Source organism: Budorcas taxicolor, chromosome 24 (genome assembly GCF_023091745.1).
Source record: "Budorcas taxicolor isolate Tak-1 chromosome 24, Takin1.1, whole genome shotgun sequence".
NCBI classification, from domain to species: domain Eukaryota; kingdom Metazoa; phylum Chordata; class Mammalia; order Artiodactyla; family Bovidae; genus Budorcas; species Budorcas taxicolor.
This window is the reverse complement of record NC_068933.1, coordinates 34,357,565-34,374,860: the sequence shown is the minus strand read 5'-3', so window position 1 is coordinate 34,374,860 and position 17,296 is coordinate 34,357,565. Positions and strand designations below refer to the sequence as shown.

Sequence of the window (17,296 nt, the reverse complement as noted above, 5' to 3'; positions counted from 1 at the left end):
TCACCATTATATTGATCATTTGTGAGCTAAAATCCTCTTTTCATAGCTCAGATAAAGAGTACATTTATGATCATATCTTTAGTCCCTGTTGACTTAATCAGGCATCGTTGCCTTCTATGATAAAGTTCACCTTGGCCAGAAGCTGACATTCTATGCATGTTGAAGTAACACACACACTGTACAATCCAGTTCCATTGACCTAATATTTAACAGACTGAGGCAAATATGAGCAATACATGAATGAAATGCCATCTTATAAAGGACTGTATGAAGAAGAAACTCTTTCAACCTAGAATTCCATTCTTAGGAAATATATATTTCAATAATGACTGTGAAATAAAGACTTGCCCAGGAAAACAATAATTAAGACAATTGATTTCAGCAGATAGAAATTACAAGGAATAGTAAAGGAAGTCTTCAGATATAAGGAGTATGGTACTGAGCAGAAATTTACAGAAGGAAATAAAGAGACCCAGAAATGGAATAAATGATGCTAATTGCAAAATTCTGTTTTCTTCATTTTACTTGTTCTAAAAAATAAGACTATATAAAGCAAAACAAGTAACAAAATATTTTGTGTTTATAATATGTGAGAGATGTTCTTTTATATAAGGTCCATCTCCATATATGAAGTGGTGTATTATATGAAACCAAATTCTGATTGATCAAAGATCTGTAAACTCAGAGAAACTATTAATAGTAAAATGATTTTTTAAGGTTAAATAATAAACAAGTCGCAATGACAAAATCAAATCATGTTGTGCAATTTTAGAGTCTATATTTAGTTTGCAGACCAATTGCAAGGCTCATTAATAGCTACTGGGAATTCAAAATAGTATAGCCAGTTTAGAATATAGGTTTACAGTTTCCTATAAAACTCCATATATACTTACTGTACAAACCAACAATTTCATTTATAATTATCTAAGTGAAAAAAAAAACTAATATTCATGCAAAATCTGCTTATGAATATTTTTATAGCAGCTGTATTTTCACCACCCCAAATGGAAAATGAAACAAATATCCCTCAACTGGGAACTGTATTAACAAACTGTGGTACATCCTTAAATAGCTTGCAATACTATTCAGCAATAAAAAAGGAATGAAATACTGATAAACACAACATAAATGAAGCTCAAATGCATAATGCTAAGAACTGTGGTGTTGGGGAAGACTTTTGAGAGTCCCTTGAACTGCAAGTAAATCAAACTAGTCAATCCTAAAGGAAATCAATCTTGAATAGTCATTGGAGGACTGGTGCTGAAACTGAAGCTCCAATACTTTAGCCACCTGATGTGAAGAACTGATTCCTTAGAAAAGACCCTGATGCTGGGAAAGATTGTAGGCAGGAGAAGAACAGGACAACAGAGGTTGAGCTGGTTGGATGGCATCACTGACTCAATGGACATGAGTTTGAGCAAGCTTTGGGGGTTGGTGTTGGACAAGGAGGCCTGGCATGCTGCCGTTCATGGGATTGCAAAGAGTCAGATATCACTGCGTGACTGAATTGAAGATGCCTATTTATAATGTTTACACACATGAGATTCAATAAAATGCAATTTGCTTTTGCAAAACCAGAAATGCAGAAAACAGATCTGTAGTTACTAGGGCCTATGTGTGGAGGTGTGAACTATCTACAAAGGGGCATGAAGGTAGGGGGGTTTGAGAGACCTGGTAATGAAATTGCCTATCCTTTGATTGTGGGGCTTGTTATAAGGTTGAATATGTTTGTCATAATACTCAGAAACAGTCACTAAAATAATTTTACTCTAATGAATTATACTCTAATTGAAAATAATGAGCAAAAGAATATATGGAATATTTGTGTGTATATAGCTTACCAAAGTTGGAATTAAAATATTTTGCATTATGAAACTTGCTTTCTAAGTGCATGCATATTTAGCCTGCACTTATTAACTCTTGTACTATATTCAATAATTTATGTAACCATTCCAACAACAGTAAACATTAAATTTGCCTTTAAGATTTGCTACTGCAAATTTATCCTATAATTAATACATTTTTTCTTCCTGAGCTTTCCACACATGGTCATGTTTCTAGGGTACATACGTAAGACATAAACTCATAATAATCAATCAACATAATAATTTATACTCTATTCGGAATATGCAAAAATTGCTCAGGAAAGGGATTAAAGTAATTCAAATTTCCAAAAACACCATGAAACAAAGATCTTTAGTCCCATTCCTTAGATAATATCTGGCATTGTTTTTAAAACTGCTATTTGGATAACTGCTCTATAATACTGTATTATCATTTTATTTGTGTTTGTCTTAATTACTGCAGATGATCAGTGCACACACTGAACAATTATACTTTTCATTGTTGTAAATTGCTTGGGTACTCCATTTGCCAGTGTGTGTGTGTTTGTGTGTGTGGTGTGTGACTCAACTTTGATTTATTAACGTGTGAGGATTCTTTGTATTTTTGCTACCCTACACTTTTGGACTTCCCCTGTGGCTAAGCTGGTAAAGAATCCGCCTGCAGTGTGGAGGACCTGGGTTCGATCCCTGGGTTGGGAAGATCTCTTGAAGAAGGGAAAGGCTACCTACCCACTCTTGCATTCTGGCCTGGAGAGTTCCATGGAATATACAGGGCCTGGTGCACACAAGGTTCAGTATTCTTGCCTTGAGAACTCCATGAACAGTATGAAAAGGCAAAAAGATAGGACACTGAAAGATGAATTCCCCAAGTAGGTAGGTGCTAAATATGCTACTGGAGAAAGGTGGAGAAATAACTCCAGAAACAAAGAAGAGATGGAGCCAAGCAAAAACAGCATCCAGTTGTGGATGCAACTGGTGATGGAAGTAAAGTCTGATGCTGTAAAGAGCAATATTCCATAGGAACCTGGAATGTTAGGTCCATGAATCGAGGCAACTTGGAAGTGGTCAAACAGGAGATGGCAAGAGTGAACATCAATATTTTAGGAATCAGAGAAAAAAAATGGACTGGAATGGGTGAATTTAACTCAGATGACCTATTATTACTGTGGGCGAGAATCCCGTAGAAGAAATGGAGTAGCCAACATAGTCAAAAAGAGTCTGAAATGCAGTACTTTGATGCAATCTCAAAAATGACAAAATGATCTCTGTTCATTTCCAAGGCAAACCATTCAATATTACAGTAATTCAAGTCTATGCCCTGACCAGTAATGCTGAAGAAGCTGAAGTTGAACAGGTTTATGAAGACCTATAAGACCTTCTAGAACTAACACCCAAAAAAGATGTCCTTTTCAATATAAGGGACTGGAATGCAAAAGTAGGAAGTCAAAAATACCTGGCTGCTGCTGCTGCTGCTGCTCAGTCGCTTCAGTTATGTCAGACTCTGAGCCACCCCATAGACGACAGCCCACCAGGCTCCCCTGCCCCTGGGATTCTCCAAGCAAGAACACTGGAGTGGGTTGCCATGTCCTTCTCCAATGCATGAAAGTGAAAAGTGAAAGTGAAGTCACTCAGTTATGTCCGACCCTCAGCGACCCCATGGACTGCATGCAGCCTTCCAGGCTCCTCCGTCCATGCAAATCTGGCTTTGGAGTACAGAATGAAGCAGGGCAAAGGCTAATAAGAGTTTTGCCAAGAGAACGCACTGGTCATAGCAAACACCCTCTTCCAACAACACAAGAGAAGACTTAACACATGGATATCACTAGACGGTCAATACTGAAACCAGATTGGTTATATTCTATGCAGCCAAAGATGGAGAAGCTCTATACAGTCAGCAAAAACAAGACTGGGAGCTGACTGTGGCACAGACCATGAACTCCTTATTGCCAAATTCAGACTTAAATTGAAGAAAGTAGGGAAAACCACTAGCCCATTCAGGTGTGACCTAAGTCAAATTCCTTATGATTATACAGTGGAAGTGCCGGGAGCCAGCGTGAGGAATTCCACCCGTGACAAGGTCATGCGGAAGAGCTCTGATGGCAAGGCTAATCAGACCTCAGGTTTTCCCCCTGGAATTTCCTGAGCATCCACCCCCCCAAAAATAAAAATCTGCCTGCTGTTCCACTCTTCTGACATTCTCTGGAAAAAGAGCTTTAGTCTTCTGCATTTGAAAGAGTGTTTCAATCCAAAAACCCCTCTGATGGCTTTCTAGCCTGCCTGCAGGACTCGTACAGCTGCGCGTGTGATTGATTGAGGCCTCCTGACCACAGGAGGCACGGGAAGCTTAAAACATCCTAGGAATGTAGGGGCTTCCAAGGAGTCAAAGTCACTACAATAGGACTGATTAAAAGTTTCATTTGTTGGGCCAATACTTGCTGCCAAATTTTCATATCCTTTATTTTTAGATATAGTCGGTATATAGAAAAATAAGTAGTAGACCTGGTATTAGCAACATTAGATCTTTGAGTTAAGTACCTTCTTTGTTATAACCCACTGCACCTTTGTTCTATAGAGATGTAACTTTAGCGCTTTAAGGAGATGCAGATTAAAGAAAAACACTTCAGGGGAAACAAAATTAACATTCATTAAGGAAGAGAGCCAAAAAGTGTTAACAAGCCTCTTGGCCAGAAGATAATGTAAATCACCTGAGACCTTTTGTATACAAAAAGATATACAGAAAGAGTCTGGGCTGCTAACGCTACATAATTTTGTATTACCCATTGATCTCTATGTATAATCAAAAGTATAAAAGGCCTTGAAGGACAATAGAAGGAGAGCCAGTTGCTGGACTGGTTTCCCCCGTGTCTCCTCTTTACTCTAATTTCAGGCTGAATTCCCATCTGGGACATGGAGGCTCACTATGTCTACTTACTTGTCCTGGCTTTTAAGATTCGTAAGAGAGAGAGCCCAAGGCGGGGCACTCTCCGATATTCAAACAGGCGCCGACGGCCTAACGTAGATGGTGCAAGCTCCTTGTCTGGAACTTTATTGGTTTTCCACGTAACCCAAGTTAATCAGCCTCTTCTCTCCACTTAATTTTCTTACTACACTATTTCTTCCTAATCTAATCTTATATTAATAAATAAAAAAGTTTTCCTCACCAACTCCGTCCACCCTTCGAATTCCCTGGATCCACCGGGGCTGGATCCCGGCAGAAGTGACAAATGATTCAAGAGATTAGATATGTTAGACAGAGTACCTGAAGATCTATGGATGGAGGTTCGTGACATTGTACAGCAGGCAGGGATCAAGACCATCCCCAAGGAAAAGAAATGCAAAAAGGCAAAATGGTTGTCTGAGGAGGCCTGACAAATTGCTGTGAATAGAAGAGAAGTGAAAAGGAAAGTAGAAAAGGAAAGATATACCCATTTGAATGCAGAGTTCTAAAGAATCACAAGGAGAGATAAGAAAGCCTTCCTCAGTGATCAATGCAAAGAAATAGAGGTAAACAATAGAATAGGAAAGACTAGAGATCTCTTCAAGAAAATTAGAGATACCAAGGGAACATTTCAGGCAAAGATGGGCACAAAAAAGGACAGCAATGGTATGGACCTAACAGAAGCAGAAGGTATTAAGAGGAGGTGGCAAGAATATACAGAAGAACTGTACAAAAAAAGATCTTCATGACCCAGATAATCACAATGGTGTGATCACTCACCTAGAGCCAGACATCCTGGAATGTGAAGTCAAGTGGGCCTTAGGAAACATCACTACAAACAAAGCTAGTGGAGGTGATGGAATTCCAGTTGAGCTATTTCAGATCTTAAGACGATGCTGTGAAAGTGCTGCACTAAATATGCCAACAAATTTGGAAAATGCAGCAGTGGCCACAGGACTGGAAAAGGTCAGTTTTCATTCCAATCCCAAAGAAAGGTAATGCCAAAGAATGCTCAAACTACCACACTATTGCACTCATCTCACATGCTAGCAAAGTGATGCTCAAAATTCTCCAAGCCAGGCTTCAACGGTACATGAACTGTGAGCTTCCAGATGTCACACTGGATATAGAAAAGGCAGAGGAATCAGATATCAAGTTCTAACATTTGTTGTATCATGAAAAAAGCAAATGAGTTTCAGAAAAACAACTACTTTTGCTTTATTGACTATGCCAAAGCCTTTGACTGTGTGGATCACAATAAACTGTGGAAAATTCTTAAAGAGATGGGAATATACGACTATCTGACCTGCCTCTTGAGAAATCTGTATGCAGGTCAGGAAGCAAGTTAGAACTGGACATGGAACAATAGACTGTTTCCAAATCAGGAAAGGAGTACATCAAGGCTGTATATTGTCACCCTGCTTATTTTACTTATAGGCAGAGTACATCATGAGAAATGCTGGGCTGGATGAAGCACAAGCTGGAGTCAAGGTAGCCAGGAAAAATATCAATAATCTCAGATATGCAGATGATATCACCTTTATGGCAGAAAGCAAAGAAGAACTAAAGAGCCTCTTGATGAAAGTGAAAGAAGAGAGCGGAAAAAGTTGGCTTAAAGCTCAACATTCAGAAAACTAAGATCGTGGCATCTGGTCCCATCACTTCATGGCAAATAGATGGGGAAACAGTGGAAACAGAGACAGACTTTATTTTTGGTGGCATTGAAACATGTATACTATCATGTAAGAAACGAACCACCAGTCTATGTCCGATGCAGGATACAGCATGCTTGGGGCTGGTGCACGGGGATGACCCAGAGAGATGTTATGGGGAAGGAGGTGGGAGGGGGGTTTATGTTTGGGAATGCATGTACACCCGTGGTGGATTCATGTCAATGTATGGCAAAACCAATACAGTATTGTAAAGTAAAATAAAATAAAAATAAAAATTTTAAAAAATAAAATAAATAAAAGCAGTGGAAGCACTAAGAAAAAAAAAATCACTGCAGGTGGTGGCTGCAGCCATGAATTAAGACACCTGCTCCTTGGAAGAAAAGTTATGACCAACCTAGACAGCATATTCAATAGCAGAGACATTAATCTGCTGATAAATGTCCATCTAGTCAAAGCTATGTTTTTTCCAGTAGTCATGCATTGATGTGAGGTTGGATTATAAAGAAAGCTGAGCACCAAAGAATTGATGCTTTTTTTTCTTTCTTTTTAATTTAAATTTATTTATTTTAATTGGAGGCTAATTGGTTTACAATATTGTATTGATTTTGCCATACATCAACATAAATCTGCCATCGGTGTACACGTGTTCCCCATCCAGAATCCCCCTCCCATCTCCCTCCCCGTACCATCCCTCTGGGTCATCCCAGTGCACCAGCCCCAAGCATCCTGTATCTTGCATTGAACCTGGACTGGCGATTCATTTCTTATATGATATTATACATGTTTTGAACTGTGGTGTTGGAGAAGACTCTTGAGAGTCCCTTGGACTGCAAGGAGATCCAACCAGTCCATCCTAAAGGAAATCAGCCCTAACTATGCATTGGAAAGACTGATGCTGAAGCTGAAACTCCAATGCTCTGGCCAACTGATTCAAAGAACTGACTCACTGGAAAAGACCCAGATGCTAGGAAAGATTGAAGGCAGGATGAGAAGGGGACAACAGACGGAACGATGGTTGGATGGCATCACCGACTCAATGGACATGAGTTCGAGTATACTCTGGGAGTTGGTGATGGACAGAGAGGCCTGGCGTGGTGCAGTCCATAGGGACGCAAGGACATGCCTGAGCGACCGACCTGAACTGAACTGAACTGATACAGGGGCTATACATGGTCACAAAATGTTTGACACGACTCAGCGCCTTTCACTTTCACACACTGTGTTTCACATTTGTCTGCTATTTCTGTTATATTTTTTTTTGTTAGTCATTTGACTTTACAATTGATTTAAGAGCTGATTATTATTATTTTTTTTGTACAGGATGGTATATGTTTCTTCTACTCTTTATCAGATAAATTAGAAGATGGTGAACTGAGGTTTCAGCATAATGGAAGAATCAGTACTAATCTTAGATGTCTTTATCTCATCATATATGTCCTTAATGCCCATGGTTGTTTATGCACTCTCTACTTTGTTCCACTGAATTTTTTCTGAAGTCTATCAATTCTACATTAATTCAATTTATATAGCATTCCATTATCACAATTCAATCATCAACATAAATGTTGGAAACTCACCTCACATTTTGACGTACAGCATGATCCAGAAGCACACTGTACCGGGCCTTTCAGTTTACATGTATTATAATCACAGCAATTCTTAAACTGACATTCCTAAAATTTCATAAGAAGAAATACCATTTTAGTTCCACCACTTAATAGTTCTTGTTTCTCAGCTTCTACTTAGTACTCTATTGTGTTCAATTTTTCAACTATATAATATACTTATGTTTAGTGAAACTTTATTATTTTACTATTTCTAGAATTCTCAAAGGCACATGCAACTATAAAAACTAAGTCAATAATATCTAAAAAAAAGTTGATCATTTACATTCAATATTTAAAATATGTGGTAATTAATTAATCAGTTGGAATTATAACATGGAAATTATAATTAATTTGGATATAACCTGGACATAAATATAACATGAAAACGGAAATGTAACATTTGAATTTCTAAGAGAAAACTTTTCCCAGCTCTCTTTTTAGAGACTTGTTTACTAAAATTTCCCTTTATGAATAAAGCTAAAGAAAAGTTAGGCTATATATATATATAACAAAAATATATTTAATATAGGAGTCATGTGCAACATTTTACTATAATGGAAATACATTGAAAAAAGGATATTTTGACATATATATTTTTACAAGGTAAATGGCAGTCAACTATTATTCAGATTAGATGATAGTTTAAATAATGTTGACCAAATATTTTTCAAGTGAATGCATTGCATTTCTATAATTTGTATATTCTTTAATATTTTTATATTCTTAAGAATTTGTAAAATTAAATATCTTCCATTTACTAAAAAATCAAGTTTTAAAGATTTTGTCCTTAATAAGATTCTTCTTCCTTTAAAATTTTTTAAATGTTTCCAATTTTTCTTATGTTTACATGGGTGGATATATATTTGTAAATATTCCCATCATAGAAATAAAATAGAAAATACGGAGTAAACTCTAAAGTTGTGATCATATCCTGCAGTTTCCTCAGGGTCTCACTGGGTATCTTATCCTTAAAAAATGAGTTAGAGCGTATAACTTTTCTCTGTATTCTATTTCAGTGTTTAGTGTTCCAAAGTTCAGTATCATTACATGAGTGTATCTGCATGTATATAGCCTTTCATGAAAAGGAAATAAGGATGCATGACCAAACAATGTTTGTCAAAACTAATTAGGAGCAATCAATTTAATTTATAACAAGGTAACTATGCAAATGGTGCCTTATTCTTATTATTGGTTCTCTGATTGCTAGTGTGTTTGAAAATGATTTTGCATTTTGTAAAATTTGGTTTATGAATAATCATTCCTTCTCACAATTTTCACCATTTTGCATAAGGATTTTTGTTTACTCATTTTCCTTTTTCCCCCCTCTAAATAGGAGTGGCTTTTTAAAAAAAATATAAACTTATTTATTTTAATTGGAGGCTAATTACTTTACAATATTGTATTGGTTTTGCCATACATCAACATGAATCTGCCACAGGTATACACGTGTTCCCCATCCTGAACCCCCCTCCCTCTTTCCTCCCCGTACCATCCCTCTGGGTCATCTCAGTGCACCAGCCCCAAGCATCCAGTATCATGCATCGAACCTGGACTGGTGATTCATTTCATATATGATATTATACATGTTTCAATGCCATTTTCCCAAATCATCCCACCCTCTCCCTCTCCCACAGGGTCCAAAAGACTGTTCTATACCTCTGTGTCTCTTTTGCTGTCTTGCATATAGGGTTATCATTACCATCTTTCTAAATTCCATATATATGTGTTAGTATACTGTATTGGTGTTTTTCTTTCTGGCTTACTTCACTCTGTATAATAGGCTCGTTTCATCCACCTGATTAGAACTGATTCAAATACATTCTTTTTAATGGCTGAGTAATACTCCATTGTGTATATGTACCACAGCTTTCCTATCCATTCATCTGCTGATGGACATCTAGGTTGCTTCCATGAGTGGCTTTTAAAAAATCTCTGATTACCCTTTTTTGCCTCTCTATGTTAATGACTTTTCCTTGAAGTTTATTGTTTGTCTTATTAATGGTGTCTGTCATTTCTTGTAACTTGCAACTTTCTTCTTCCTTTATGACTATTGCATTTTATATCTCATCACCAAGCCCTCCAACATGCCAAGACTATCAAATATTATCAATATTTTACTGATATTTTGTTGTTTTTTAAAACTTACAGATTTTTTTCCAGAAATATACCCCTCCATATTTTGTGGGATATTTACTCTAGTATTTATTACTCATCAATGTATTTGTGAATACAGGAATAAATAAATGCACACACCTGTACATGTGTGTGTCAGTGAATACAGGAATAAATAAATGCACACACCTGCACATGTGTGTGTCAGTGCAAAAACAGAGCTTACACTTGTATAAAGTGGGGGATACTTATGAAGATATACGTGCCAGTGCCATTCTCCCAAAATCCACCTGGGACACATCTGAGTTGAAGAAGCTGGGTTTATTAATAGTTTCTGCAAAGGAAAACAAATGCCATGGGGAACTGTATACAACTCCATGAGAGTATGTAGTTAGAGGATTGAGGCTTAGCTAATTTGGGGAGGGTTTAAAGAGACTGGACTTTGCAAGACTAGATGCTGTCAGAAACCAGGAGTTCATCTATGATTGGGTATTTTAATAATTCTTATCTAGAAGAAGAAAGGGGCTTCCCAGGGGGCATGGTGGTAAAGAATTTTTCTGTCAAATGCAGGAGACACAGGTTTGATCCTTGGGTCAAGAAGATCCCCTGGAGTAGGAAATGGCAACCCATTCCAGTATCCTTGCCTAAGAAATTTCATGGACAGAGGAGCCTGGCAGGCTACAGTCCATGCGGTCACAAAAAGTCAGACACGACTGAGGGAATGGGCACACACAAACCCAAGAATAAAGACAGTATTGATGCCAGGGTTGAAACTGGTAAAGAAGCAAGAATTACTCATTGGTCAGGAAAAGGGGGTGTTTGGTTACTATTATAACTTGGAAAATTTTCAGGTTTTACCCTTCTCAGAAATAAAGTGGAGGGCCTTGCTTAAACAGTGGTTTTACTCTTTTTCCTTCATCCATTTTGATTACAGATGTTGATCTTGTATAAAATCATTCATTTTCAACAGGGGAACACTGCAGCCTGTCTGTGAGCAGCAGGCCAGCTCCTAGCAACATGGAGGCTCAGCTGATAATAGTTCAGATTCTGCATTTTCAGGGCTTGTTTCTCCCTTCCTAGTAGGGAATGCATTGAATTGATAACTCTTATGACATTAACTATTTTCACCCTGGAAATTAAATGTTATGTATCTATATAATTTTTTCATATTTAGAAAATTATATCAGTTGATAGACATAAATGCTGACATATAAGTAGATACAGATGTATAGATGTCAACTTTCATTTCTTAAGCCAATGGCCCAATATCACAGTGAGCTGAATTTAACAGCCTCGTAGAATGTTTTGATATTTTGTAAGGCAAAATTGGAGAAGGCAATGGCATCCCACTCCAGTACTCTTGCCTGGAAAATCCCATGGATGGAGGAGCCTGGTAGGTTGCGGTCCATGGGGTCGCTAGGAGTCGGACACGACTGAGCGACTTCACTTTCACTTTTCATTCTCACGCATTGGAGAAGGACATGGCAACCCACGCACAGAGTCGGACACGACTGAAGCGACTTAGCAGCAGCAGCAGCAGCAAGGCAAAATTACCCCAAAATGAACTCATTTTCTAAAATGTTCCTCTGTAGTTGTCATTCATATGCAAAATCTAAGAGAAAAAAAATAATAGACATAACAAAACTGAAACATACAGCTAGGGGTGGTTGTTTAGTCACTAAGTTGTATCCAACTCTTTTGTTACCCCATGGACTGTCAGCCCTCTAGGTTTCTCTGTCCTTGGGATTTCCCAGGCAAGAATATTGAAATGGGTTGCCATTTTCTTCTCCAGGGGATCTTCCCAACCCAGGGATCAAAGTCACCTTTCCTGCACTGGCAGGCGGATTCTTTACCACTGAGCCACCAGGGAAGCCCACAGCTAGTGGTTACCAGGTAGCAAAGGGAAGAGAGGTAAGGGTAAGATAAATAAACAACAAGGATATATTATATAGCACAGAGAAATATAGCCATTATTTTAAAATAACTTTAATGGAGTAGTCTGTGAAAATGTTTAAAACATCAAAAGTCCCTTTTGTATTCTTCCCTAGTTCTCTTTAAGAAAAACTCTCTGGAATAAACCTTCCAAGTAACACTGTTCCTAATGGGATATTTCAAATGTATCAAAGAGTCACTCCTCACCCACTTGCACACATCCTATGTTATTATAGTGAGAATTACATTATCCATGCATTCACTCAATCAACATGTTTGTTGAGCCTGGAATATATATCAGATACTATTCTGCGTGCTGGTGATGCAGCAATAATCAAGCCATGAACCATCTATTCCCTTTAATGTTATTTTGTTGTTATTCTTTTCCCATTATCAACTTGTGTGTATGTGTGTATGTATATTTAATTTCCTATGGCCATTGCTCCAAAATATTAAAATATGTTCATGCACTTGTTTAACTTATATTTCTAGATTAAATTTTGGAATTCCTTTTGCAGAAGGGTAGTTCAATTCAGGTTAAAAGGGGTGTGTTGATTGGGATTTAATAAAGATTAAATTGAATGCAATTTGACTTTAAAAGAAACAGCTATCTATTTATTGCAATTTCTGTGTGTCTTTCAGTTTTGTTAAATCACTTAGACTTTCAATGTACTAGAAAGAGCTCATTAACTTTACACCAATTTGTTACATAGTTTGGTTTTTTTTAAGAGTGTAGTAAACACGCCTTTGTTATTTCATTCTCTAATTATTTATTGACTTTTAAAAACTAAAGACGATTACTTTTTGTCTCAGGTATTCCACTATTGTACTCTAACAGCAATAACACTTATTATCAAATATAATGGATCTGCTTCTAATGAGTCACTATTATATATTAAATTTGTTGTAAATTACTGCTAGGATGTTTCTTAAAACTGATACTAAATTTTATTCTGAAGTGCATTTTTGAAGAAGGAGTATTTAAAGATTCTTCCTCAACTAGTTGTGATATGTTTTTATTTCTTTGTTTAGTATAATAATCACATGGATAAATTTAGTTTGTGTTTTTCCAAATAAACTGCAACTGGGCAGATTTTTCTTTTGATTATGTATGCAAGTTGTGCTTAGCCATTTAGTCAAGTCCGACTCTGTGACCCCGTGGATTCTAGCCTAGCAGGCTCCTCTGTCCATGGGGATTCTCTAGGCAAGAATACTGGTGTGGGTTGCCATGCCCTCCTCCAAGGGATCTTCCCAACCCAGGGATCGAACCCAGGTCTCCCACACTGCAGACGGATTCTTTACCATGAATTTATTTGTCAATATTTATCATAGAAAACTCGCATCTATGTTTGTTACACTAGGCTATAGTGTGTGTTTGTGTGTGTGACTTCGTAACACTGAATTTTTCTTTACTATTAAAATTAGTCAAAAATTTTATGTTTATTATCTGCCAACTAGTTCAAACTATAAGCTCTCCAAATGTAGTTGGCAGATCTTGGGAGATCTTTAAAATATTTTTAATGGTGTCTATAAGGCCAACAAATTCTTAATAATAATTAGACTTTATTTGTCTTTTATATTGTGTTGATATTTGCATTGATCAGGTAAAAGCAATTTCATATGAAACTGCTGGAGGTCTAGTTTAAATCAAAGCTTTTGGTCATTGTATTATTCACCATCATGTACTCAACAGCTTCATTTAAGGAGGTCTTTGGTAAAGAAGTAAAAAACTACTAAATTTGTTGAATTTTAACCTTTGAACATTCCTCTAATATTGTGTGACAAATGGAGAGCATTCATAAGCACCTTTTTTTTTTCAGTTTAGCACTGACACAGTTTTATATATAGCTCATTAGAAGGGATTCAGTGATCTGGAATACACATGTACACATATATATTCATATATGATTGTAGTGTTGGAGCAGATATTGTTCCTGGCTTAACCAGCATCCAATACCCTCTTCTTACTGCCAAACAGAACCTGACTTTGTTCAACACTGTATGCACCTCCACACCTCCCCCATTCAGTTTATGCATAATCACAATATATTCTCCATTACTATAGATTCTCAAGGAAAACACTTTTCTGATTTTTTGCATTACAGATTGACTAGTCACATTTACCATAGAAAGCATTTTTACTTGCAAGAACCACTGATGGACAAACCAGTTTTTCAGTCTTGGGTATTTGGCAGACATTTTCTTTCTTTATTTTTTTTTAGATTTTTGAATTTTGAGTTTTTTTTTTATTGAAGGTTAATTACTTTACAATATTGTATTCGTTTTGGCAGATATTTTCTTAAAAGTGAATGAAATATGCCTGTTACTCCAAGGAAAACAACTGAATTTGAATCATTCAAGTGAAAATTAGAATTTTGGAAAATTTTACCATCCACAGAGGCTTCATTTTTCCATTACTTTTCTGATGATATTAGTGATGATATTAATGAATTAAGGTTATAGTCTTTTATAATGAAAAATGTCAATATTTAGAAACTGCATAATTCAGTGAAACAGCATTAGAAATTAGAAAGTTATATGCATGCAAAAGGTACACTTGAAGTGTGATATAGATCAGTGGGTTTTAGCGTAATAGGATATAAATGATCCACTAATTTTGGTTTTACAATTAACAATGCAACTATTAGAAATTTTCACTTTTCAAGTTTGGTGTGCTGCTGCTAACTCTCTTCAGTCGTGTCTGACTCTGTGCGACCCCATAGACGGCAGCCCACCAGCCTCCCCCATCCCTGGGATTCTCTAGGCAAGAACACTGGAGTGGAGCCATTTCCTTCTCCAGTGCATAAAAGTGAAAAGTGAAAGTGAAGTTGCTCAGTCGTGTCCGACTCCTAGCGACCCCATGGACTGCAGCCTACCAGGCTCCTCCATCCATGGGATTTGCCAGGCAAAAGGACTGGAGTGAGTTGCCATTGCCCTCTCCGATCAAAAGTAGAATATACACAATTTTCTGAAAAGCTAGTAAAATCCCCTTCTATTTTATAACTCTATATTTGTTTGAGGATGAATTTATACACATTGGGATTGCATCTAGAGATGACAAATTTGAAGAGAAATCACAATCTCATCAATATCAATTCCTCCAATCTTACAATAAGGATTCTTTTTGAATTTGTTAAATATTTCCATGATTCTTCCTAGCAATGCTTTGCAGTTTTTTTTATTCCATGGTCCTGTACATATTTTACTGGACACATTCTTAAACATTTCATGTTTCTTAGTTTTGTTATAAATGGTGTCTTAAAATTTCTTTTTCTAATTTATTGCTGATATAAAGAAGTCTCCTTATTTTTGTGAACTATGTAAACAATGACCTTGATACATGCACTTATATAGACAAATTATAATTTATTTCTGGATTATTTCAGGTCTTAATTTTACACAATCAAATTATTAGGAATGAAGTTACACTTTGAATTGTTAAATATTTTCCTGCTTTGCTTTGCTGGCTGGTGCATCACATTCAAAATCAAGTATAAAAGATAATAGGGGCTTCATGCCTCATTACGGACTTCAGGGAGAAAGACCATCATGTATATGATGTTAATGATAAGATTTTATAGACACCTTCCCTTATAATACAGTAAGTTCCCTTTTAATAGACGATTATTATCTCTCCACTGAGATAATCACTCTTTAAAATTCCTTAAATAAACCAATAAATTCTGTAATGTGTGTGCTAGTGCATGTGTGTGCAGGTTTCATTACATTCAGTTTATAACTTTTACTGAGAATTCTGTGATCATAATTAGCCTCCAATTAAAATAAATAAATTTATATTAAAACATAAAAGTGAAAGGTAAAAAAAAGAAATATGAGCATACATAAATCCGTCCTTGAAATAGTCTCATTAGATACTGTATCAAGGTTTTGTGTCTGTGTATGTGTGTGTGTGTGTGTGTGTGTTTAGTTCTGTCCTGCTGTTTTCCACCCCATGGACTGTAACTTAATAGGCTCCCCTGTCCATGGGATTCCCCAGGCAATAATACAGGAGTAGCTTGCCATTTCCTACTCTAGGGAATCTTCTGGACACAGAGATAGAAGCTCCATGTCTTGCAACTCCTGCATTGGCAGGCAGATTCTTTACTACTGTGCCGGGGAAGCCCTTTAATTAAGGTTCTTTTATCCTTAAAAATGAATTACAGCATATAGCTTTTTCCTATACTCTAGGTCATGTTGCATAAAATCAGTATAATTTCTTAATTTTTAAATTTTACCAGTAAAGACAACTGGTATGAACTTTTCTAAGTTTTAAAATTATGCACATTATTTCCTTAAAATATATTATGCTATTCACATATTTATTTCTACTCATGTTGTTCTTTGTTCAGTTGAGTTACTCTTATTTCCTTAAAATATATTATGCTATTCACATATTTATTTCTACTCATGTTGTTCTTTGTTCAGTTGAGTTACTCAGTTACTCAGTTACTCAGTTACTCAGTTACTCAGTCGTGTCCAACTCCTTGCAAGTTGGACTGCAGCATGTCCAACTCCTTGGACTGCAGCACACCAGGCTTCCCTATCCATCACCAATTCCGGGAGCTTGTTCAAACTCATATCCGTCAAGTCAGTGATGCCATCCAACCATCTCATCCTCTGTTGTCCCCTTCTCCTCTTGCCTTCAATTTTTCCCAGCATCAGGATATTTTTAATGAGTCAGTTCTTCACATCAGGTGGTCAAAGTATTGGAGCTTCAGCTTCAATATCAGTCCTTCTGATCAATATTCAGGACTGACTTCCCTTAGGATGGACTGTTTTGATCTCCTTGCAGTCCAAGGGACTCTCAAGAGTCTTCCTCAACACCACAGTTTAAAAGCAGCAAGTCTTCTGCGCCCAGCTTTCTTTATGGTCCAACACTCACATCCATACCTGACTACTGGAAAAACCATAGCTTTGACTAGTCAGACCTTTGTTGGCAAAGTAATGTCTCCGCTTTTTAATATGCTGTCTAGGTTGGTCTGAAGAAGGAAATGGCAACCCACTCCAGTATTCTTGCCTGGAAAATCCCATAGATGGAGGAACCTGGTAGGCTTCAGTTCATGGGGTCGCAAAGAGTCAAACACGACTTCACTTTTTTTCTTTTTCTAAACTATCATCACAGATGGAAATGGCAACCCACTCCAGTATTCTTGCCTAGAGAATCCCGTGGACAGAGGAGCCTGGTGGCCT

General features: G+C 36.9%; 1 protein-coding gene across 1 annotated transcript in view; it reads right to left on the bottom strand.

Moving 5' to 3' along the window:
• Positions 1-17,296, bottom strand: part of LOC128068269 (disintegrin and metalloproteinase domain-containing protein 18-like) — a 117,649-nt gene that overhangs the window by 53,935 nt on the left and 46,418 nt on the right. The window contains exon 13 of the mRNA XM_052661393.1: positions 8,033-8,128. Coding sequence (XP_052517353.1) covers positions 8,033-8,128 — 96 coding nt within the window. The remainder of the gene's footprint in view (positions 1-8,032; positions 8,129-17,296) is intronic.